Below are 24,084 nucleotides of genomic sequence, written 5' to 3' on the forward strand. Positions count from 1 at the left end.
AGTAAGACAAGCACTCAATCTTCACTGAACAGGGGCGCATCATGCAGTGCTTTGCAGTCACACACACACACACACACACACACACACACACACACACACACACACACACACACACACACACACACACACACACACACACACACACACACACACACACACACACACACACACACACACACACACACACACACACTGCTACTCGAAAAATCTGACTTCCTTCAACGTCTTTACAGGAAGACACGAGCAGCTTAAGCAGCACAGGACACTGTTACAAGACGAACGCAAACTACATGCCAGAAAACACATATGGGACGTCTGTTTACACGGAGGAAACTGAAAGATTGGAAGTCTTAAACCGAGCGCTCATGAAAGAAGCCTGCACAGGCATTTTGAACACGCTTAATAAGTCAACAGGTTAGAAAAGACAGGCTTTGTCTGCCAAGCCTTGGGGAATCACCTTTGACACGCAGTCGGGAGCATCTGCCGGTGACGCAACTCTTTCTCGCGACCATCCTAAATCTCGTGACTTTATGACGCGACCAGATATCCTCCATCAGCCGTCGACTCTCTCTCGGCTGCCCTAAACGTACGTACGCGTATTTACAGAGTTAGCAGCGGCTAGATCGATGTTATCACGTGGAAAGGGAAGTTTCATATTAACCGAGCGCAAAAACACCACAAAAACACGTGTTTCTAACGTCGACTTCCTCTCCTTTTTTCTTCTTCGTTTTTTACGCAACCACTCGTAGAGAAACCCCAAGTGCATATAAGCTCCCTGTGCGACCACTGTCCGCTTCATATTAGCGAAGAAAACATACGACGTTCTCGATAACCGCGTCTTTTGAGAGACGCAGTTCAGACATGCTTATAAGTGCATCGTTACGCTGAGAGGTGTCCCGATGCTAGCGATCACAGAGTCGTACCTTCTCCCTCTTCATCACCAAATCTTTGCGAGCCTGCCGCGCTCCTGGTTTCGCGACGAAATCGCCCTAGCATCGCGCTCCAGTTGCACCTCTTTACCTTCCGCGGCACTTTTATTCATTTAGCTTCGACAACTCGCAAAGAAACCGTGGGGTGATTTTTTGTCGCTGCGACAAGGCGATACTCCAAGAGCGGTTTTGAAAGGGGACGACCTCGGCTGGCCTTGTCCCTCCGCCGTCACCACCATCCCTGACAGGCCCGGCGACGACAACGCGAGGCGGCGGCCCTCAGGCCTGTCCCTGCTGTTGCTGGGGGGAAACCAGCGAGGATCTTCAGTCGCTCGGAAGTCACCCAAGCGCACTCACTGGGATTATGGGTCTTCGAGCGGCCCAAGCCACTTTCGCCGCCTGCTGTGTGGCTCTGGTGGCGTCCGCACCAACAGGTGAGGGGCAAAGTTTTTTTTTTTTTTGTCAGAGCCTCTTATCAGCTGGAGAGATTTTGTTCAGCTCGTACATAGATATAAACGAACAATATTGTAAAGTTAGGAGGAGAAGGCGTGGCTGCTCGTTGCTTTGCTTCGTTCATTGGCGTAACGAATTGAGGCAGGAGGCAGTTCGTTTTTAATTCGTCGCGCTACTCTATTAGCAATCATCATCATTATTATAATTATAATCATCATCATCATAATCAGCTTGACTACGTTCATTGCAGGACAAATATCTCTCCTATGTTCCATCAGTCAACTCGGTACTGTACTTGACTTGCTGCTGCCATTTTACACCAGCAAACTTGTTAATCTCATCTGCCCCCCTAACCTTATGTCTCCCCCTAAGCCTCTTGCCTTCTTTAGGAATCCAGTTAGTTACCCTTGATGGCCCACGGCAATGCTGTCTAAGTGCTATATCCACAGCCCATGTCCATTTTCTCTTCTTGATTTCAACTATAATATCCTTAAGCTCAGTTTGTTCCCTTAACTCTGCTCTCTTCTTGTCTGTTATGGTTACACCTACCACTTTTCTTTCCATTGCTCGCTGCGTCGTCCTCAGTTTAAGCTGAACCCTCTTTGTAAGTCTCCAAGTTTATGCTCCGTAGCTAAGTACCGGCAAGATGCAGCTGTTATATACCTTCCTCTTGCGGGGTAGTGGCAATCCACCCGTCATGATTTGAGAGTGCTTGCCGAATGTGCTCCACCCCATTCTTATTCTTCTAGTTATTTGAGTCTCATGGTTCGGCTCCGTGGTTATTAACTGTCCTAAGTAGACAGTCTTTTACAACTTCAAGTGCACTATTACCTATCTCAAATCGCTGCTCTCTTCTGAGGTTGTTGTACATTACTTTCGTTTTCTGCAGATTAATTTTAAGATATACCTTTCTGCTCTCCTTGTCTAACTCCGTAATCATGAGTTGCAATTCGTCCCCTGAGTTACTCAGCAATACAATGTCATCGGTGAAGCACAGAATACTAAGGTACTCTCCATTAACTCTTATCCCTAACTCTTCCCATTCTAGGCTTCGGAAAACGTCCTCCAAGCACGCGGTAAATAGCATTGGGGAGATTGTGTACCCCTGCCTTACACCCTTCTTGATTGGTATTCCGTTTCTTTATGAAGCAGTCTATTAGCAATTGATCCCCTGCAGATTTCTTCCAGTACATATATACATGCTTTTACGACACCCTGATTTTGCAGTGCCTGCATGGCTGCTGATATTAACAATACACTGCCCTGGAGACGAAAAAGTAATTATACCGACAATACTTTCATCTATTCTTCTTCATAAACTGATTCCGGCATTGGTAAGCCCCGTACACGTGCCACAAGAAGGATGAAGGGCAAACAAGGCAGAGTACAGGACAGGGTCTTCCGGAAACCGTTGGGAGCGCATATGTTGATGTTTCTGTTATGTTCTTGACATTACACGCGCCCAAGTGTAGCCGATTTACATGAGCATAAGCTGTTCCAAGGGAGTGATTGGGAGCAGATGAGCCAAGATAACTTACGAGTAATGAATTCAAAGACCACAGGCTGACTGACTGACAGACTTCCCTGCCAGTCTTAAACATTCCGGAGAGAAGGAGGCCCGGTAGACATGCAGCATTTCTTGCTGAACCAAGCCATTGTTTGGAAGCTTGCGAGCCAGCTCCTATTCGCATTTCTTAGTACACGCTTCCTAGACAGCTACGTATTCTTCAGCGAAGCCTTTGTCCACTGTTATTTTTCAAACTTCACCTCGCTGGCGCAAGTGAGGTCAATACAATAGGTGCCACTTAAAATATTCTGGCAATCGAGTAGCTTCACTGTGGAACGTTATTTCTATTCTTATTCAAAAATCACCCATGATGCTTGTGTGATTACAGTACGCAAATTGGAACGAGGCTCCATGTTGTGTGCGAAGACGTTGATTTCACACTTTTGTTGGACTAACGTTGGCCAACTGAGATAGCAGCGAATATAGAATGAGTGATACGAGACAGCCAGCGTACATTGTGTAGATATAACGCGCTCATGCATCATTTCACAATACAGCGCTTCCGTAACATTTTCTGTGTTTCAGAGCTGATTTGCACGCAACATGGGCTTTTAAATTATTTTGTATAAGAAAGAGCTTGACCTCACTTAGTCCACGGTAATACCTCGGTAATTTGTTTCTGTATGAATTCATGAAAAGAAAAATTTTAAAAAATGTTTGGTAATCACATCACAGTTCTACGCAAAGAAACTGTAATTTTTTTCCTGTCATAATATGAAAGTACTGACAACAATTCACGGCAGCCTCAGCTTCAAGTGCCTAATACAGTTCTCTCTTACATAAGTCTGAGCAGGCATTTCGCTTCTATAAAAACCGAAAACAAAAAAAGCTGAAACCAAGACACCAAAGTATGGGTACAGATGTTATTTGTGCATAAAAATGAAATGAGACAACAAGCATAATCACCTTCTTTCAGTGCAAGGCAACTTTACTTGGCATCATGTCGCTTTTAGACGTACCCACTATAGGGGTAGTAATGCCACATGCCACCAAAAAAAAAAAACAACAACCCGTTGCGTTGACCCAAAACGCACGGTGTAGTGGAGTAACTGAATGCAAAAGGAGCTGCATCACCTCGCAATACACATCAGGACGCTCCGGTAAGGTGAAAAAAGTACGACAATAAGGAAAAATTTGATGCATGCGTTCTTTTTCATTTTGTGTGCATTTCTCGCTTATCGGTTTCATTAAAGAAGCTGGGACCTTGAAAACACCGCACGCCGCACAGAACGCAAGATAAATGCACGGCAGCCTTCGGAACCTTTTCCAGGCATCCTGCAGTTATCTGTAATCGTTCTTTCATCTCTTTGGTGTTGGAGCTCTCAGCCTGAAGAAGTGTTGTCAGTCCCTATCACTCTTACTGGAAGTGCAGATAGCCCCTGTTTTGCCAATCCACCATTGACTGTATGCTTACAAATCACACAACGATCCCAGGCGATGACTTACTGACCCGAAATGAAATGCTTCGTATTGGTGGTTTGTCTCGAACCGTGCCAATGCTTTTAGGATTCGAGGTGGTGAAGTGCCCTGAAGTATATCACATGGACGTGGGCGACTTAGCAGAAAAGATTATTCGAAATATTTTGGAAAAACATACACACCGTTCCCAATACCGCGGCAACGGCATCGCAAAAGAGCATCGCAATCTTAACGGAGATCACTAGAATAATCAAAGAAGAAATACAATAAATTTGCAAGAAAAGTAGAGTGAGAAAATTGTTGTAGCTTTTTTTTTTGTTATCACCAAGTGATAGACAAAGTTTCTTGCCCAAGGTTTCTTTCAAATATTCTTCACATTAAAGCCTCGCACAATGACCAAAGCAGAACGGAGTGATTATAAAGTAACATTAAAACTACGTGAGCTGGTAAGCCATGCTCTCTATACACCTTTTTCTGGATCGGTGAAGTACTGTCTGTTATCAAAGAAAGGTAAGGCACGAATGGTACTAGCAGCGAGACGCTGTAAATATTTTACATTTCTTAGTCTCAGGGTTCATTCTTTCGGGAAAACTGCGTTCGGTTAGCACGTCACCTTGGCGTATTTCGAGTATATCTTCCCGCTAAACTACTCAGTAATACCCACACGCGGCTGCAATATGTATGACGTTATCGTCAGCGTGAAATGGGCGCCGCACAAGTATCACAAAATGAGCAGGACCTGCCTAATACCGGCGCCATGTGTGGGCCCTTAACTTTTCCCTTGACTGAAGGAAGGAGGAAAACAAGAGAACTCAGAAAGCTTAACCAGACTGAGCCCGTAGCCTACCTGCTACACCTCCCTCCCCGACATTCGGATGGAGGGGGTGTTTTAAGGACGCGCGGACGTCCGTCCGTGCATCCGCGTGTCTGTCCATCCGGATGGATGGGTGGACAGAGACACAAACGTACGGACGGACGCATGAACGGACGAACAGAAGCAAGAACAAGCAGGCGGACGGAAGCACGGACGGACGGACAGACTCACGCACAGAAGCACGGACGGACAAATGCATGGATGATTGGAAGCCCGGACGTACAGATGGACACACGGACGGACAGATGGACACGCGGACGGATGAACGGGCGGACGCAGGGACGCAAGACCGGACGGACGAAAGCACGAACGAATGGATGGACGGATGGGCGAACGGACGAACGCACGGATGGTTGGACACACGGATGAACGGATGGACGCTTCGCACCACTCATCATCATTCCCTCCGTGGATATGCTCTGAAAACCATCAACGCCATCTAGTTGTATTATTCTCAAGGGCATATATACACAACGCCATCTATTTACCAAGTCATGAAGTAGATGTGACTACAGACTACATACGGAAGAGGGAATGACCCACGGCCTAAGGAACTTCGCTTCTAAAAACTGCCTTAGCAAATTTTCCAACTCTATTGCAACCCTGATCTACTGTCTTCTATTTTACATCGTTACAAGATAATAATGGCAATAAGCATCTCTTGTGGTATTTATGTTTGAGTTGATTGTGAATGAATCACCATCGATAGGAAATGATCCAATTGTCTTTTTTTTTTCTTCAATGCAGACTCAGTTTACTACATCCCAGTCTTCGACACTGAAACCATAGTGTACCCTGTACTACAAGAAGTCGACGACAATTCAGTGCTTCTCCAAATCACGAACAAGTACGAAATTATGCTTCACCAAGACGCGCTGTTGCCTCCAAGACTTTTGATCAGGACATTCAAGGATGGACAGCCTGTAGACAGGATTGTAAGTGATTCTCTTTCGTTACATACGCTGCAAGCGATGAACAGCAAAGATCATTCATACTGTTAGTTCACAAAGTGTCGGAGCACGTTACCAAAAAGCTTGTCACTGCAACCATTCAAAAATACTTTTGAAAAATAGTACATCTCTTTGTTAGAGTCACCTAAAAAACGAAATGCCTCGATTTACAAGCAAAACAGGACAAGGAGCAGACGAAGCCACCCCAAAATTAACTTTTTTTCTCTTCTGATGCAACGACACTATTACCAAGCCGCACATGTTTTGCACACAAAAAAAAAACTGTTGTCCATATGGACCAAACGACATTACCGTGTTTGTGCTTTATACATTTTGTTAAATTCCCAATTAATGTAAAATCAGTTCACAACGACTTCCATCAAAACCACAAGGGCTGCTACTAGGTCATGAAAAACGTCCATGGCGTTCGAAAAGAAAAATACCTTCACAGGACACATTATATTTCTTCGTGAAATGATTGTTTCACTATTTTAAAGTACCAGATCTAATTTGTATGCTAATTTGTTTTTGTTCGTTCCATTAGAGAGTGGAATGGCTTATCTAATGAACAAGCGTGGTATAAATGAAGATGCGTTTTTCACATCATTGTAATCGCCCTGCGGCAGTGCCGGGCTAAGCGGGGTAATCATTGAATAAAAAATAAAGAACATAGATTTTAGGAAAGTGCTGTTCACAAGTTTTGGTGCCCCGAGAAATGCAGATACGAAAGGCTTCGTGCTTTAACTATGTTGACAACAATATTGCGAGTTTCGGCTTGTTCGGGAAACATTATGAATCAGAAAGCGTAAATGACCAGGATACAGAAAGGAACACATGACAACGCTGTCTGCTTATACAATACCGATCTTATTCTCGAAAAACACCCGCATTTCTCGTTTTTTTTTTTTTGAATAGTTGGCAAATATCACTGCTGGGCCATGTTTATTTCTTTACGCAATGAACTGCTAGACCGAAGAGAAATTAAATTTTTTCGAGAGGAGTCCAGTTTCCTAGTTTTCCGACTTGAACACTGCATGGGTTTGATAAATTAATATTTCTGAACCTTGCCCAGACAGCCTTTTATACGGTCTCTCATAGTGTGAAGCCATGTTCGCTGGCTATAAGTCGACAAAAAACACAAATCACGTTTGACAACTTTGGAACACTTTGTTGAACTCACTCACAAATGCCTCAACCTCTCCACAGCGAGACAGTTACAACAGAACTGAACCTTTGGAAACATACGAATGAAATCCTTGCCCACATCGACAGCATTACATCAGTTACCAAATCGTGAATCACTCGCGCTGCACTATTTCTACACAACCTTACCATATTCTCCTATTTGTATCTTGTTTTCATGGCAACAGGTACAGAAGACTTGTTTTAACAAGTGTGATCTATAGAATTGCACTCAGTTTCAAAACGACTACTGTAGGCCACGACGCAATCACACAAACTCTATATATCACATGTTAATCGCATAAAAACAATCAGATTGTGTTAGCGTGTAAAAAGAGACAATATGTTTGTGTTTCATGATAAAATAAAGTAGTAAAAACGAGGTCAAAGTCATTTAAAAGTGTTTAACACCTCTCCTTTAGCCGCACCAATTTGTTCCACTTCCACTGAACAAATGCAAAGATAGTAATTTTTTTCAGCACTCAGTGTCACATTCACGATCGTTTCGGGAAGTAGCACACGTACGTGTGGCAGTTGCCAGGTGAGCGACCACGTCAAGCATAAAATCTTTTAAGGACTTGGTCAATCTGTTCTTTTTTTTTTATTCCTCGTTTCGCAGATGCGGACCACGAAGATCGGAAAGAACATCTTCTCCGACGAACATGGCGGTGTCAGCGTCATGATTCGACGAAACCGAGATACAAACCAAACGACCGTGGTACGTAAGATGAGACCACTGCAGAGACGACAAACTAATGTGCGCAAAAATGCACCAGCGTGAAATTAAACTTCTACAGGCGCCTTTGAATCTAGATCCCACCTCAGTTATTGCGTCGACGACACAAATAAAACGAAAACGAATGGGCAGAAAGAAAAGGAAAAAAAACGGTGAAATCGATGCAATCACACCTGAGACGGTGTGCGTTTTATGGTCGTTCGGGAGAAGCTCACGTTTCCATGGCCTCGTTAAGTCGGGGCCGGTACAAACAGGCAACGCCACTCGCTATTGGAAGCATCCTCGACGGGCTTGTTTTAATCAGGTGGACAAAATTAACGCAAGAACTCGTGGTAACCTAGCTCTACGCTTCCCGTGACGTGGTTATGCGTTTCAATATTTGTCGTAGCGTTCTAATTAAGGTTTCCACATCACACGCCACCAGGGGGCCACGGTTTCACAGAAGCTCGAGAAATCTAGATGTCGGCGTAGATTGTGCGCCACCGCGGCACTTTGTGCGAGAGCGCGTCCCGCTGGGAAGGATTTTAATCATTCGCTCCTGCCGTATCCTGTTCCCCGCTGAGCGCCGCCCCGATTGATGCAGTCCTTCGTCGCTTTAGTGTTCGGAATCAAGCAATCGCTGTGCCTTCCAGAAAGCACGCATTATTGCATTTACAAACCGTTGCTACGTTATTTAAAACAGACCTCCTTTACCGTAAGTTCATGATACCCCTGAGCTTCCACCGTTCGGCACACAAATCTGTTTTCTACGGCCTAGCTGACGCCGTCTGTTTCATCAGAGCTGGCACTTGGGATGCTCTAATTTCACCAACTTCCGCCTCCGTCAAAAAAATGGCGAAACGTCCTTGTCACGCGGCGGTCCTCCTGTGGGTTACGCGGTCAGGATGATATCTTCAGGATGCGTGCTATACATACGTAGGCCGCAATCACGTCACCAGAGGGCTCAAACTCTGTAAGACGTGCTTCATTGATAGTATCTGAGAAGCGAATGTTGAAGTTGGCATTTCCTAAGCATTATGTAGTGAAGACACGCTTATAATGATTTTTTTCATATAAGCATAGAAAAAAAAACGTGTAGCACAAGTTTTTCTCGCAACTTTGGATTGTCAGTAAGTCTATTTCGAGCTTTATTGGACACAATTTAGAAAATGCTGTATTTTGTAGAATCACCATGTGACTAGTTAAACCTCCCAGTTACATTTTATTGATCTATATGACAATAGCCACTTTCATAGCAAAGATAATCCGCAACCATTTTGCACCGTAAAAGTCTGGCTCCATAATAATCTTTCAATTACCTCTTCAGACCGCGAAGAAACATTTCCTGATACACCCAGCCCATTTGGTGTATAAAGTTTTTCCTCTAAGTATTGTTGTAACAGTGTCTAACTTGCGCCAAGCATATAGTACACGTCTAGAAAGAGCACAGATTTTAGCTAAAATTATTCCTGCCGTAACTACAAATTTGTGAAGTGCTGTAAAACTATCACATTGTTGGGATGGTATGAAAAATTATAAAAAAAATGCCGAATCACCTTCGACAAGGTGGGCTGTCGTTCTTGCTCGTGGAGGCTGCATATCGTTCTGTAGTCGGGCAAAAATGTACGAATACATTAGGATTTCATTGAAGAAGTCTTTCTGTGGTTTATTTTGCTTTATAAAAGCAGTCAAAAACTCAATATGATATGAAGACTGAGTTTATACCAATCGTAGCTGCGTGCAATATGATGCGTCACAATATGCATTCTCACAAATCTTTTTTTGTTTCTTTAGCTCCATCAGTTATTTTCGTACATTTATTTCTTGCACTTGTAAAGCGCGTACATGCCCATGTAACGGGAGAGTTGCTTGTTAGTTCTTCTTTATTCCTTTTTTTGTGACAGCTCTGTGTTTCCACTGCAATTTATCATCACTTTTACTGCTACAGTGCGAATTAACACTCGCTCCTTGCAGGAAGGAATTCTGGACAAGGACCTACGCATCATTCCGATGAATGATAAGGAACGTAAAAACGCGCACAAGGTATTTCGGGTCAAGGACAAGACAGCTCACGTACTGGATTCCAGTAAGCACATTTTGTTACGTGAATCAATGCTTAATCCAACATCGCTTTATGCAAGCTTGCTGATCTGTCTTTATTGCCGTCTCTCTATATAATACTTTTTGTTCTACCTCAGAACTTACGTTCATCAGGTTTTTCGTGCAATAAAAGACGGCTATGGTCCAACTCTCCACTCGTTCTCCCCTGTTCTTCCCCTTTCGTATGACCTTACTCAAGGTGTGTGCGTGTGTGCGTGCGTGCGTGCGTGTGTGTGTGTGTGTGTGTGTGTGTGTGTGTGTGTGTGTGTGTGTGTGTGTGTGTGTGTGTGTGTGTGTGTGTGTGTGTGTGTGTGTGTGCGTGTGCGTGTGTGCGCGCGCGCGCGTGTGTGTGTGTGTGTGTGTGTGTGTGTCTGCGTGTGCGTGTGTGTGTGTGTGTGCGTGTGCGTGTGCATGTGTGTGTGTGTGTGTGTCGCCAGCCATTCGCAATGGGAGGCTGCGTCCGTGCGGCTGCTACGGGCGCACAACTAAATCTGTCCATTTAGTGCGATAGATGGCAGCTTGCTGACACAGCTTCCCTCTGCTATCTCGGCCGCCTCAATGATGATGCTGATGCTCACGTCGTTTATTTCTCTGCGGCGCAGCTTTTAGCATTGAAGCTTTTACACTTTTAGAACTGGCCCGCTTCCACAGTGTGCATAGACAGCTCAATCTTTGTATGTACATTTCATAAATGCCTAACATATTTCATAACCTTAAAGTGATACATCAAGATATGTTTACTGCGTAGGACGGATCTCTGTACAAACCAAGGATAATGATACTTTAAAGACTGTCCTTAAGGCTTCTCGAGGATTTCGGCAAAATAGTTGCTTGCATGGGGATGTGACAACGACGTTCTTGTAATGCGAGACGAGGAAGTATAAGAAATTATTTGCTTCTCTTTCAGTTCTTACAAACAACGCATCGCTAGCAGAAGACGTGACGTCAAATGAAGTTACCAAACAAGATCTAAGTAAGTACTTACCTGATGCAATGCCCCTTTGAAATAAGCATAGTACTCAGAAAAGTTGCGCCGATGTACACCAATAGTTCTACAGAAAGCATTCATGGCTGTTTCGCTAAGGAGGAGTGTCGCTTCGCACCGCAGTTGTGCGAAACGGCTTGCCAAGACACTAAAAAAAAGCGCACTTTGAATAGTCAGAGCACCCGAAGACTTTAATGTGACATTTTTAATGTGTGTGGACACTATTCTGTCGAATGCCCGAGAGAAGACATTGCAAGAGAAGGCGACAAAAGCTCTGTTGAAATTCCTACGCGACACGGACTTGAACAAGCGGCTGTAACAGCAATGTCGCACACCGCGAAAGACAAGACTGGACAATGACTGGGTGTGCGCGCGTGTGCTGCCGAATGTGCTGTGCTTATCTCTCTTCCCTCTGTGCTCTCTATCTTTCATCTCCCCCATTCCCCTCCCATGCGCAGGGTAGCAAACCGGCTGCCTATAGGCTGGTTAACCTCGCTGCCGTTTTTTTTTCTTTTCTTTTCCTGCCTTCATTCCTTTCTGTTATTCAGCTATACTATTTTTATAACGCTATGTCTAATCTTTACAGTCAAGCGAGTGAAAATATAAAGCGTTTTACTTTGTTTACACGCCGAACGTTTTCGCTTCGTGTCTAATATTGCAGGCCACCGTAATTTCTCTTGCTGGTGTTGCTTGACTTGGAGTTGTTAAGAATTTCATCTCACACACTGCAATCTTGCAGCCACTATATCCAAAATGCAAGTACTTCCACAGTTCCCTTGTTTTAACTACCCCGGGAGCGCAAGCGTATGGCGGACGGATAGACGAAACGACAATAGGTAATGTTCGTAACCTAGGCCGAACCGGCTACTCCCACGTTGATACCGAAAGACCTAGTCTATCAGCCGCTTCGCGGGCCCGTATGAATTGATTTTTCAGAACGATATTCAGCTCGAAACTTTGAGCAATATATCTTTCTGTGTAGCTACTTCTGTTCAAAGTTTAGCGTTTGATATCTTTAAAAAGTATGCCTCAGAAGTTAGCCCCACAGCGTTTTTTTTTTTTGCATGTATCAAATTATATCTCGCTTTTTTTGTGATGAGAATAACCGGAGTACAATTCTCCCCTTGCAGGAAATGGAACCTTGAAAGTCCGTCCCGAAGTGGTCATCATATCAGACTCGGTACACAACCGCAGCTTCAGAACACGCGGTGATCTCATCCGTTACATCGGCATCTTCATCAACGCCGTGAGTAAAATAAAAAAAAGGAATCCCCTCTCTGAGAAATTGTTTATCGCTAAATTTTAAAACTCGCCGTCTTTCGTAGATGGGGCTAAGCGCAGCAAATAATGTTATCGCACTAACAAATCAAGCCAATCTATCAATTCTCTCACAGATTGAATTTCAACGAGTATACCATGTCTCATTTACGAATTTTCTGCTAAGAAATGTTTCTTTAAAAAATCTAATGTTTCTGTTCATTGCAATCACAGCTTACTCGTATCATACAAAGTCCACCATAAGTTCGTCATAAAGTGTGCAGCTTCAATTTTGCATTTGGTGAACACGAAATTACTTTCGTTGCTCTGACTTACTCTGTTGAACCACGAAACTGGTGAAACATGCTCTGAATAAATCTCGCATTGGCAACTGTACGACAGAGAAACCCATACCTGATCACATGGTGCGAGAGAAAGTTTTTTTTTTCTTTACTGCTGTCGTAATTGTGACAAGAATAATTCGCTATGCGAGTTTTTCCACAGTCAGTCTAATAAAATTTCGTGACTACTTCGTCTTGTATATTTAGCCGAGAGAAATCAGCAGGTTCACTGAATAGAACATAAAAGCGTTATTTACTGAGGCCTGAAAGAACTCGAACTTACTGTGAAGTGATACGTAGCACATCAATGTCAGCATTCACTGCTCACTCGGTGCTTCAATATCTCAGGTCAACCTCAGGTACGCAACAGCAGCAGGCATGGACATCAAGATGAAGCTTACAGCTATCATCATTAGCACAGTGAGTTGTACAGCCGGAAGCTTTTTTCCGAAAATATATTACGTGCTACATCAGAACTTCTTTCCTCATCAGCCTGATCAAGAGACGTACGTCAAATACGCCGGAAACTACGTCAACGCCGACCAAACCATTGCCGCACTGACACTAAGATTGGCTTCTGGATACATTCCGGGAAACTTCGACATGGCTTACATGCTCACAGGGTGAGAGTGAGGCATTCGCACTACGTTCAATTACACAAAGCATGTAGTGGTCAACTATTTCTCGCGTACGAACAATGAGATGCCCTTCGAAGAGCATGAAAAGTGCTTGCCTGGTAACTCAGCTACAGACTAAAAACTCAGTGGCCATCCCTGCTTTGTATTCTTTATATTTAATTAAAGCTCGTTGTGAAGAGTGTTTATTCAACTTAGCGGAGAATGTGTTTCATGCCTGAAAATCCCGTTCGATTCTCCTAAAAGCCTCCTTTCAGTTCACTTTAATGTCGGACATTCCTATTTCTTCCAACCCAACATAAATATCCCGTACTGAAGTTATCACAAACTGGTCACACCTGTTTCATAACTTTAATGACAACTGCCAGCACTCCATGAAAACGCTGATGTTCTTGTTCTTAAGTATAAGGTTTTTTCATTGCGGCCACCAAGTCAGTGATCTGTGTATTTGCTAACAATATTGAAATAAGCTTCGGGTACTAATCTGTTAGGAGTCAAAAATGCCAATTACTCACAAAAAATTTTATTCAGGTTTTCGTACATAACATTGGTATTAACATGATGGCGAAGAGACTGCTAAGCTATGTATCCTAATTTGCAGGCGAGACATTGCACAAGTGACGCCATCCAATTCTCTCCACGTTGCCGTTGCGGGTGAGGCACCACTTCATACTTTTTTGAAACAGTCTTTGAAACATACTTTCTTTGGTGAGTCAGAAGGTTTTGCAAAAAGGGAACAACCCAACCTCACATTGAACGCCTTTATACCAATACTCAGCAGGGCTATTGTGCCTAATTCTGGAGACTCCATCTACCTCTGCAAAATGATTAACCTATAGTTGTCATCCAATCTATTGGGGCCAGTCCTGATCCCGGTATTCAATTCTTTAATCAAGCTTCCGGCAGTCGATGTCAAAAATTCAACCGGACACAAAATGATGCAGCTCGTGGCTCTGTCGTACGTGCATGACCTCTCCCACCCCCTCAACAATGTGGCCGGGATGTGTTGCATTTCGGGAATTTTTTTTTCGGCATGCGGCAAGCTTTCAAGTATGTGCAGCAGTGTGAATGAGGCTGCCAAGGTTGGCTGCACAAAAAAGAACGCCACGAAGTTCACTGATTGCAATGCGGGTGTGGTGTACGGAATTCCACTCACCTGCCGGATGTGCTATGTTGGCCAAACTGGCCGCTGTGTTAACGAAAGGCTCAGAGAGCACCGCACAGCTGTCATATAATTGTCAAGAGGTAGAAATTTGGCAGACCACGCCCTCGGGTGTTTCATACACGCCTCGCTTTCAGGGCACCCGTATCGTGCACAGCTTTCCTGCTCAGCACGATCGAAAAACCTATGATGCATACTGCATCAGTATTAAAGCTGATAAATGCGTGAGTGCAGCTTCACCTGTTTTACGCGGGAAACGGCGTATTTAAAGCGCCATTCCCGATATGAGTGCCAGTAGCGCCGCCTTCAGCACTCTGTGGGTTCTGCGCATGTCAGTGCAATTTCATAATAGAGAAACATACATAAAAAGCGGACACTCCCATAGGGTCCTGCAGCCCAGCTACAGCGCTGCTTTCAACAGCACGAGGGGTTGGTCAGACCCGACAATGCCTTCAGCGTAAATAAAATAACAAAATGTTTTCCTTCCGACGCTGGGATCGGACCACGTACCCTCATGCTCCGAAAGCGAGTGTCTTTACCGCTAATCTACTCACCCATGCTTCCGCAAAGGGAATGCATGTACAACACATCTAAACCTCACGAATGTACCTGTTTGTGCAAAACAAATGCAGAAGGACAACGCTTTCCAATCATACTTTGTTCTATGTTGTGATGCATTGATTGTCCTCAGCGGGACATGATGTATACAGCGGATATAGAAAATTACACAAGTTAATAAAATTTCTTCTTTGCAAAAAAAAAATGATGCCAAATTTGGGCAACACTTGTCCTCCCGAAGAGGCTATTACATGTTTTAAAAAGGGTGTAAAAGCGAGGATGGGCACGCCATCTATCAATTGGTCGGACTCTTTCTTGCTGGGCTGCAAATAGGCTCCAGTGGCCACTCCTAATATAGTATATTTCTCTATGAGTTCATAGTTTTATGTCAGTAAACATTCCGTTGATGTCAGCAACCATCCTCTTTACGTGTCTCTTTATCTTGGGTTTTCTCTGTTGCACTTGTCAAGACGCACAACTTTTATAATCTTACAATAAAGAACTGACATAAATATAGCTTCAACGAAACTTTGAGTACCACATTCATTATCTGCAGGCGTGGCTTATATTGGGGGAGCTTGTACGGCGCAGAAGACTGGCCTAGGCGAAGACATTCCGGGTACTTACGATGGTGTCCACGTGGCAACACATGAAATGGCCCACTTGTAAGCTCAAGCTTCTTTTGATATTTCATCTTCCATCATACCAAACACGAGTTAATGTGTTTTCACTTGATTAAACACGTGTGCTTGCCTTTTAAAATGTCCACACATATGGCAGCTTATGAAAATTCAATGTGCAGATCAAATCATGCCCTTTGGCATGTGTCCAGCTGTTACTGATGAACATCATTCAATTGTAGGAAAACGCACCTAGGGAAACGTATTTTTTCTCATGGGTGACATGTAACTGCTTATTTTGTATACCGCAATCTGTCATTCATTAGGAAAGCTTATGGTTACGTCCTGACTTCAACTAAGCTGATGTTCGAATGACTTGTAACTTGCGTTGGTGATCCAAAGTCTGTTCTCTCGTACGTTATTCGGGAAGTACCAAGATTCAACTTAGACGGAAACTTTATCAACACAGCTTTCAAATCAAACTTCAGTGCTGGTTTTGTACCTTTTAGTCAGGAGTACTTTGTGGAAACGCTGTCGGTGATGGTGATAACTTGCCATCAGCCATTTTGGCCGTCTGATATTCAGCCATCGTACTCACGATTCCCGCGAACGCACTCTCAACCAATGAAACTTTTTCCTGTTCTGCCATGATTCAGAATGGGATGCGTTCACGACGGTGACCCTCCACCGGAGTACCTGGCTGACACCCCTGGCGCCACCGATTGCCCTTGGGACGACGGCTTCATCATGAGCTATAAGGACGGTGGCCTCAACAAGTACATGTTTTCGCAATGCTGCGTCAACCAAATCGGGCATCTACTCAGGTTTGTCATACCTGTCTCTTTCTCTTCTTTGTCCTGTCAAAACTGCACGCCGAAGTTCACTCAGTTCTTTGTAGTCTCCCGCAGTTACGCGCGCATTCCATATCTTTATAATTTGGATCAGCAAGTTGTAAGCAGGAAATAAATCGCAACTAAGCAAAGTGTGAGGGCCACCACGCATTAATTGTTAGGGAAGCATTTTTTTAGGGTTATCTTTGGGAACATTTAGAAACCTTCACAGAATTCCTGACCGTGATATTGCGGTTTCTCTTCCGCGAACTTTCTAGTACACTCCTGATTTTTTACCAGTTAGTTTATTGAAATACGCAAGAATGAAAAAAAAATTGTGACTGCAAAAAAGCACTAAAGAAACTCCTAAAGAAAGGCGAGCAAGTCACTTTCAACAAGTATCTCGGAATTAAAAAAATCTAATTCAAATTCCACGACAGCTGCACGTTGTATCTCAATACTAAGGTTGATGATAATAAGTCAATATCAAAACAGCGACGTTCACTGTCTTATTTCCAAAAGAAAGTGCAGAAGAAACAAATGTGGAGGTAAAATCCCCACATATTCATAATATATTTGTCAGTGCACACGGGCTTATATGATACAAATGAGAATTTAGAAACTTGTGCTACAAAGCAAAAGTTTTCAAGAAATCAAAAATAGCCCACCTTGCTCCAATTCGCCCAATGCTGAGTAACAGCAGAGCTGTGGGGCACATGGCCCGCCGTGGCTTGACTACGCTTTTACGCTCTCATCTCTCTTTTTCCCACACCTTCCTATACTAAACTATACAAGTCTAGGCTCGTTATTTTTTGACATTTTTTTGAAATTCGTGTCGTGCAATCTCGCTCTCTCTTCGTCCATTTGATTCTGTCTTTCTTTTCTCCCCGAACCTTTTGCCTGCCCCCCCCCCCCATTTGCCCCACCCTGCAAGAGCGAACATTGCCAAAACTAAATACCTAAATGAAAGCAACTCACTTATCGCGGTTTCACCACTACCCCACCTCCGTAAGAAAAACCTGACACCTTCCCTGCTGGTGTCTTGATTTCGCTGGCGCTGCATCACTGCAAGTATAATTTCAACTGGGAAAAGGCCGAAGGAAAAATTCCAAAGCGCACTGCCGCGGGTTTAGATGGGATTCCCGTTAGCCTCATTAACGAACTAGGACATAACACTAAAGAAGCATTGTTAAAAGCAGTAGAAAAAAGCTTAAAGGACGGACAAATACCGGACAGTTGGCGACAAAGTAGAATGAACTTAATCTATAAAGGCAAGGGAGAAAAGGACAAGATTCGCTCGTATAGACCACTAACCATTACATCGGTACTATACAGGATGGCGATGCAAGCAGTAAAAATGAAAATAGAAACATGGGCCGAACATAACGATATTTTGGGAGAACTTCAGAACGGATTTCGAGTCGCCAGGCGGTTAGACGATAACCTGTTTGTTCTCACTCAGTGTATAGAAATATCTAAAATAGAGAATAGGCCCTTGTACGTGGCTTTTCTAGACATCACTGGGGCATACGACAACGTTAATCAGGAAATTTTGTGGGATATATTGAAAGGAATGGGCATGGGCGACGACTGTATACAGCTTTTGAGGGAGATATACCGAGAAAATACAGTTTGCATAGAGTGGGAAGGAATGCGTAGCAAAGAGAACGTTGAGGTTAGCAGGGGTCTGAGACAGGGATGTCCTTTGTCCCCGCTGTTATTCATGCTGTACATGGTGAGTATGGAAAAAGCGCTAGAAGGTAGCAACATTGGTTTTAATCTGTCACACAAACAGGGCGGCATGATGATTGAGCAGAAGCTTCCAGGTTTATTTTATGCGGACGATATCGTCTTATTTGCGGACAGTCGAGATGATATACAGCAGCTGGCGAATATATGCGGAAGGGAAGGTGAAGCTCTTGGACTAGGATTCAGTGTAACGAAGTGTGGATTGATGGTATTCAATGATCCCTGTGATCAGACGGTGTCCATACAAGGCCAAGAAATACCGAGGGTAAGTGAATACAAGTACCTTGGAGTATGGGTAAATGAGAGTGATAGATACATGGAGGTACAGGAAAAAGCCTCGGCAGCAAAAGGAAAGAGGAATGCGGCAATAATGAAGCACAGAGCGTTGTGGGGATACAATAGGTATGAGGTGCTTCGAGGTCTGTGGAAGGATGTAATGGTTCCAGGGCTTACTTTTGGGAACTCAGTGGTGTGCATGAGGGCAGAGGTGCAATCGGGAATGGATGTAAATCAAAGGACTGTGGGACGCCTCGCGTTGGGTGCTCACGGGAAGGCGACAAACGAGGCTGTAAAGGGCGATATGGGGTGGGCAGGTTTTGAGGCGAGGGAAGCGCAGAGCAAAATAAGGTTCGAAGAAAGGCTAAGAAATATGAAGGAGAGTAGATGGGCAGAGAAGGTGTTCCGTTATTTGTATAGGAAGAGCGTGGACACACAGTGGAGAAAAAGAACTAGAAGACTCACTAGTAAGTATACGGCTGGTATTGTAAGTCATATGTCAACAAAGAGCGTTAAGGGAAAAGTCAGGGAGGCGGAGAGGATTTACTGGATGGCAGCTATGGAGAAAAAAACCGGCTTTGAGTAACTACCGAAAGGGCAAAAATGAAATAAGGAGGGAGGCATTTTACGATAATTCAAGGGGAAGCGCTTTACTGTTTGAAGCGAGATCGGGTTGCCTTAGAACGCGTAGTTATAAAGCAAGATTCAGTAAAGAAGAAGAACAATGCACATGCTGCGGGAAAGATAAGGAAACGGCGGAGCATGTTCTGATTGAATGTGGAGATATCCACCCAGGTGTACGTTTGGGCACGAGCCTACAGGAAGCCTTGGGTTTTAGGGACAACAATGGAAAGCTGAACACACCCGCGATTGAAATAAGTAAGAGACGGTTAGAGTATTGGTGGCAGAAAATTAGAGAGAAAAGACAAAAATAAATATTGGAAAAATAAAATATGGACAGTGTGCCGTAAATGGCAGAGAACTTAAGCTGAAAATTTACCTTTTTTTCCATTAAGATAGAATTTATCGAAGTAGAGGCATTAGGCCAACATAAAAAAAAAGGTTTTTCTTTTTTTTCTTTTTTTTTTGTCGAGCCTGGTGGCATACTTGTCACCACCCCGTTATAAAGGGGACGCTCATAGCATCCATCCATCCATCCATCCATAAACCAACTACCTCAAAAATACATCTCGATAATCTTCTATTAACGACATACGGCCAACCTCCACCATAACTGTTCTGCCATCAAAAAAAGTAAGACTAAGCATGCATCCTAAGCAGCGCGAAACTTCTCACGACTTTTGGAAAATGATAGTGACAAAATGAGTGCCAGTTAGGGCTATTTATTACTTGTTCGATATGTTCCCCTAGAATGCTGACCCAGAAATTTTCCTGAGCCACGAAGAATACCACCTAACTACCTTGTGCGTGATGGACTTGATTTTTTTTGTCTAACTGTTAGTATAAATAATTTATCCTCTATAGAACTGCAGCTTGTATTAGTTCACCGAGCTTAGCAAATATCAACAAAATTATTTTAATGAGAAGTGGAAACATCGTTACCGTAAACCACTGTCTAATGGCGTAACACCATCCTACCTGCACCATGTTTCGCACTTTTCAGACGCGGAAGCCACAACTGCCTTCTGGAAGAGTTCAACTATCCTCTAAGGCTGGACAAGCGTCTTCCAGGCGAGCAACTGCAACCAATCGACTACTGCCGGATACGATTTCCCGAAATACCCTACGTCTGGACGGACGGAGTGAGTGCTCTTTTGCCTTGCGGGCAACATAAAGATGTCTACAGACACTGACGTGACGAACATCAAAGCCATGGCAACGCTGTCACTTACTGATTACTTCTTACGCGTTGAGAAATCTGTCGTCTGATCTAAGCAGCCTCGATTGACGCAGTTCTCAAAAAATGCCGAGCCGGGTTAGTTCGTTGATTGCTTTCAGAGGCAGGAACATCTGAAGAACAAATAAAAAGAAACAAATAGTGTGTCATCGGGCTCTTTAATGTTTCTTTTCTTTTGATGTGTGTGTCAGCAGGGGCATTAACAAAACTTCATGCGAAGGCAGTGTGGCTTCTTTTCGAAATGTGATGCTAATGAATCCCACGTGTTCATAAATTGCCATTACCCAACTTTTCGAAGCCGCTCATGAGAAAAGCAGAACATATGTTCTTGTAGTTTTTTTTTTTTTTTTTTGCTCATATACCGAAAAAGTGACAATCAGCACTGGATATATCAGTGCTCTGCGCTCAGCAAGGAATATTCGGGGATTGAAAATTAATTTCAATATATGACGGAATAGATTTCATCAAGTATCAACACGGCTGTCATATTAACACAACGCTTTTTCAAGTTTTATCCAAGTGCACAGAGAGAAAATGCTATGACATCACAACGGAGAGAAAGCAAAGTAACATTCCTCATCTGGTCGCGCGCCCACTATATTTTATTTACCGTGAACTGCACCGTGGCCAATAATCACAGCTGTCTTATAATGTATAATTCAAAAATTTAAGGTCAAGTTTGGATGGCATTTTCGTGTGATAACAGTTTATTATTATATTTATCTACTGTCCACTTCTTGATGGCCACGTCCACGAATTTATTACAGTGACTTAGCTTGTTAAATTGTGTACCTGTTAGTATAGGAAGGGCCATAAATGGGAGGTGGCCCCTCACCCTATTCACCTGAGAGAGAGGAGGTACAAAGTTTGTGACTCGGGGAGGGGGGGGCAGACATCTTACAATATTTACATAACAGAAAAGGGGGTGCTGTAATGAGCATTAGCCCCCTAGTGAAGACAAGCCTTAGGCAGACTTATTCTTGTTAGTAAATTAGGCTCCTAGATTTAACTCTGTTTCGACATTGGTCGCTATACTCGACAGAAGTGAGTGAGTGATGAAAGCTTATAAACCCCTACTGGGAGCCTCAATTCTTCAAAGTGTACTGCGACGATGTCGCGGAAAATGTACGTCTAATTACTTCTCATTGCTTTGCACCAGAATCCCGCAGACCTGCTGCAGTGCAAGATACGCTGCAGCTATCCAGTGAATCCGTATACGGGCCTCTACGTGTACAGGCAAGCGAACGCGCTGGACGGTACGACATGCGCAGAGGGAATGGTAAGTTCACTTCATGCGCGACCACTCTTGTAATTTATATAGATACCTTGAGGGCCCAGAGGGAACTACATAGGGAGGATTACTAAGGAATGTAGGGTACGATTCCGATTCAAGCATACAGCATTTGAAAAAGAAGTACTATAAGTACAGTGCAAAAACAACAACATGAAGATGATGAATATTTGCTCCGTTTCTGAAATGAACAATGCTAAAGATCTCATACAGTACACTGAAGTGATTAATTGTAAAGTGTTATCGCACTCGATAAGCAAGTGAAGCGCAAACTGGAAAAAACTGATAATTGTTGATAGTGGCAAGGATAGATGGAAAGGCATTCCATTGACCTACTGAGAGTGAAAGAGCTGAATTCCGGTATTTTTTGGTGAACAAAAAAAATTAGTTTGACTTTATAGGCATGGTGTAATCTAGAGCAGATATGGTGTAAGGGTAAAGAAATATCAAATCGCGAAAAAAAACGTGGTGCTGTTGTGGAAGGTGTGAAAGAGAGATAACCGGGCAATCGTTTGGCGCAATGTGAGTGAATGCATAATAAAGGTGCTTTTTAGTTTTGCGACACTTTTAAATTGAGAATATGATGGTAGGATCAACCAGACAGCATCGTTGATTTGATTGATATGTGGGGTTTAACGTCCCAAAACCGCCATATGATTATGAGAGACACCGTAGTGGAGGGCTCCGGAAACTTCGACCACCTGTGGTTCTTTAACGTGCACCCAAATCTGAGCACACGGGCCTACAACATTTCCGCCTCCATCGTAAATGCAGCCGCCGCAGCCGGGATTCGAACCCGCAACCTGTGGGTCAGCAGCCGAGTACCTTAGCCACTAGACCACCGCGGCGGGGCAAGCAGACAGCATCGCTTTAGACAGCGTCTAGGTGATTTCGGCGGGTGACATGATGGCGATGCCAAATAATAAATGCGTGTTTCAGTGAAAGGTGGATGAGCGAGTAAAATTATTCTCAAGTAAAAGAAAAAAAAACAGCTAGAATGTTCCAAAGACAAAATAACGGTGCAGCAGTTCAGCGGCACTATGTTAGCAAATTGTAATTCTTTATCCCACAGAATGATCTCATACCACATGAAACACGCGCTCTGTTTTTTTTTTGTTTTTTTTTCTCAGTAGCGGCAAACTTTTCAGCAGAAAAACACGAAGGAAAACGAATGTAGTTAGGCAGTGGTGTAGTGAAATAATTATTACACTGGCCGCAAGCATTTCTAGCTCCATCGAAAAAGCGGCCGCCACGGCCAAAATTTGACCCCACGACTTGTGGATCGGCTTTTTAACCACTCGACCACTGTGGCAGCTGTTCTTATTCTTTGTAGTCCATACAAAAAGGCTATAACTAATAGTGGCTTATATTAGCAGCTGCGTCATATTTAAGCCAAAAAGTCTCTTAGCACCGAAAATAAACATGTGAGTGCTTTAGGCCGCGTAGTTGCTATTTGTCAGTGCATAATATACAGCGGACCATTAGATACACCATGAAATGCAGTAAATTACGACTGAATCAGACGCGTCTGGCCGGACGCTAAGTATCATTGGGCAGTGAAAGTTCTTTGCTTGTGACAACAATCAGTTCCTTGGTGCTTAAGACTAAGCACCATATGCCCGTTTGCATTGCTCACGGTACATGTGCACGGGCTTCTCTGAATTGTATTCTTTCTTGTATTTTGCAGAAGTGCATCAACGGTGTGTGTCAATGAAATCGTCCAGGAAATAACCAAGAGGAGACATTCGTCGAGATCCTCTCTGTACAGTGTACAAAACCTCGCGCGGCCGCTGCGTTATTTAATTTTGCACTTCGTGCAACAGTGCTTAATAAATCCTCGTTGTCTGAAATTGGCTTTTTTATTTTTCTGCTCAATTACTGGCGAGAAAATTGTCATGCACAGCAACAGTGCACGCGAAAACAAAATGATTTTTTTTTACCAGCAAAATATACTATACAATAAAATTTACTCTTGCACGAAGTGTGAACCCACTATGCTAACTACTCAGCCATATTCAAGATTCAGTGACAGCTTATGGCGGGACACAACATAAGGAGCTTAGAATAACATATAACTGAGCTATAGTTGGTAAGTATACATTCTAAAACACACAGGACGTGCAAACACGGACACGAGACGGAAATCAGGACACCACAAGCGCCTATTAACAACGTCCTATAGGACAGAGGGGCCACTGTGTTAGGTGAAGAATATTGGAACGTGAGGAGATCGCTAACCGGAGGCTCACTTTCCAGTTGATTTATACACTGTCGAAAATATAAGCGCACGCCGAAAATTCTATGAATGCCCACTTTTGTACAGTCACTGGATA

The 24,084-nt window shown here is 43.6% G+C and overlaps 2 protein-coding genes across 2 annotated transcripts in view; one reads left to right on the forward strand and one right to left on the reverse strand.

The window, feature by feature from the left end:
• The window catches only part of LOC142769297 (uncharacterized), a 215,092-nt gene that overhangs the window by 184,150 nt on the left and 6,858 nt on the right, over positions 1 to 24,084 (reverse strand). The gene's annotated exons all lie outside the window — the stretch shown is intronic.
• LOC119165711 (A disintegrin and metalloproteinase with thrombospondin motifs like) lies at positions 1,128 to 23,601 on the forward strand. The gene is made up of 14 exons (XM_075871059.1): positions 1,128 to 1,363; positions 5,990 to 6,177; positions 7,994 to 8,092; positions 10,064 to 10,175; positions 11,097 to 11,162; positions 12,305 to 12,420; positions 13,121 to 13,192; positions 13,265 to 13,395; positions 14,009 to 14,061; positions 15,684 to 15,792; positions 16,404 to 16,571; positions 20,227 to 20,365; positions 21,620 to 21,739; positions 23,439 to 23,601. The coding sequence occupies exons 1-14, from the start codon at positions 1,294 to 1,296 to the stop codon at positions 23,463 to 23,465; spliced, it is 1,470 nt and encodes a 489-aa protein (XP_075727174.1). The 5' UTR covers positions 1,128 to 1,293; the 3' UTR covers positions 23,466 to 23,601.

This window comes from Rhipicephalus microplus, chromosome 8, assembly GCF_043290135.1.
Source record: "Rhipicephalus microplus isolate Deutch F79 chromosome 8, USDA_Rmic, whole genome shotgun sequence".
NCBI classification, from domain to species: Eukaryota; Metazoa; Arthropoda; class Arachnida; order Ixodida; family Ixodidae; genus Rhipicephalus; species Rhipicephalus microplus.

Excerpts from the sequence above, each read along its gene's own strand:
- LOC119165711 (XM_075871059.1), top strand. The coding sequence starts at position 1,294 with ATGGGTCTTCGAGCGGCCCAAGCCACTTTCGCCGCCTGCTGTGTGGCT. Across the intron at positions 6,178-7,993 it reads GACAGCCTGTAGACAGGATT|ATGCGGACCACGAAGATCGG; the intron begins GTAAGTGATTCT and ends CTCGTTTCGCAG. Across the intron at positions 10,176-11,096 it reads AGCTCACGTACTGGATTCCA|TTCTTACAAACAACGCATCG; the intron begins GTAAGCACATTT and ends CTTCTCTTTCAG.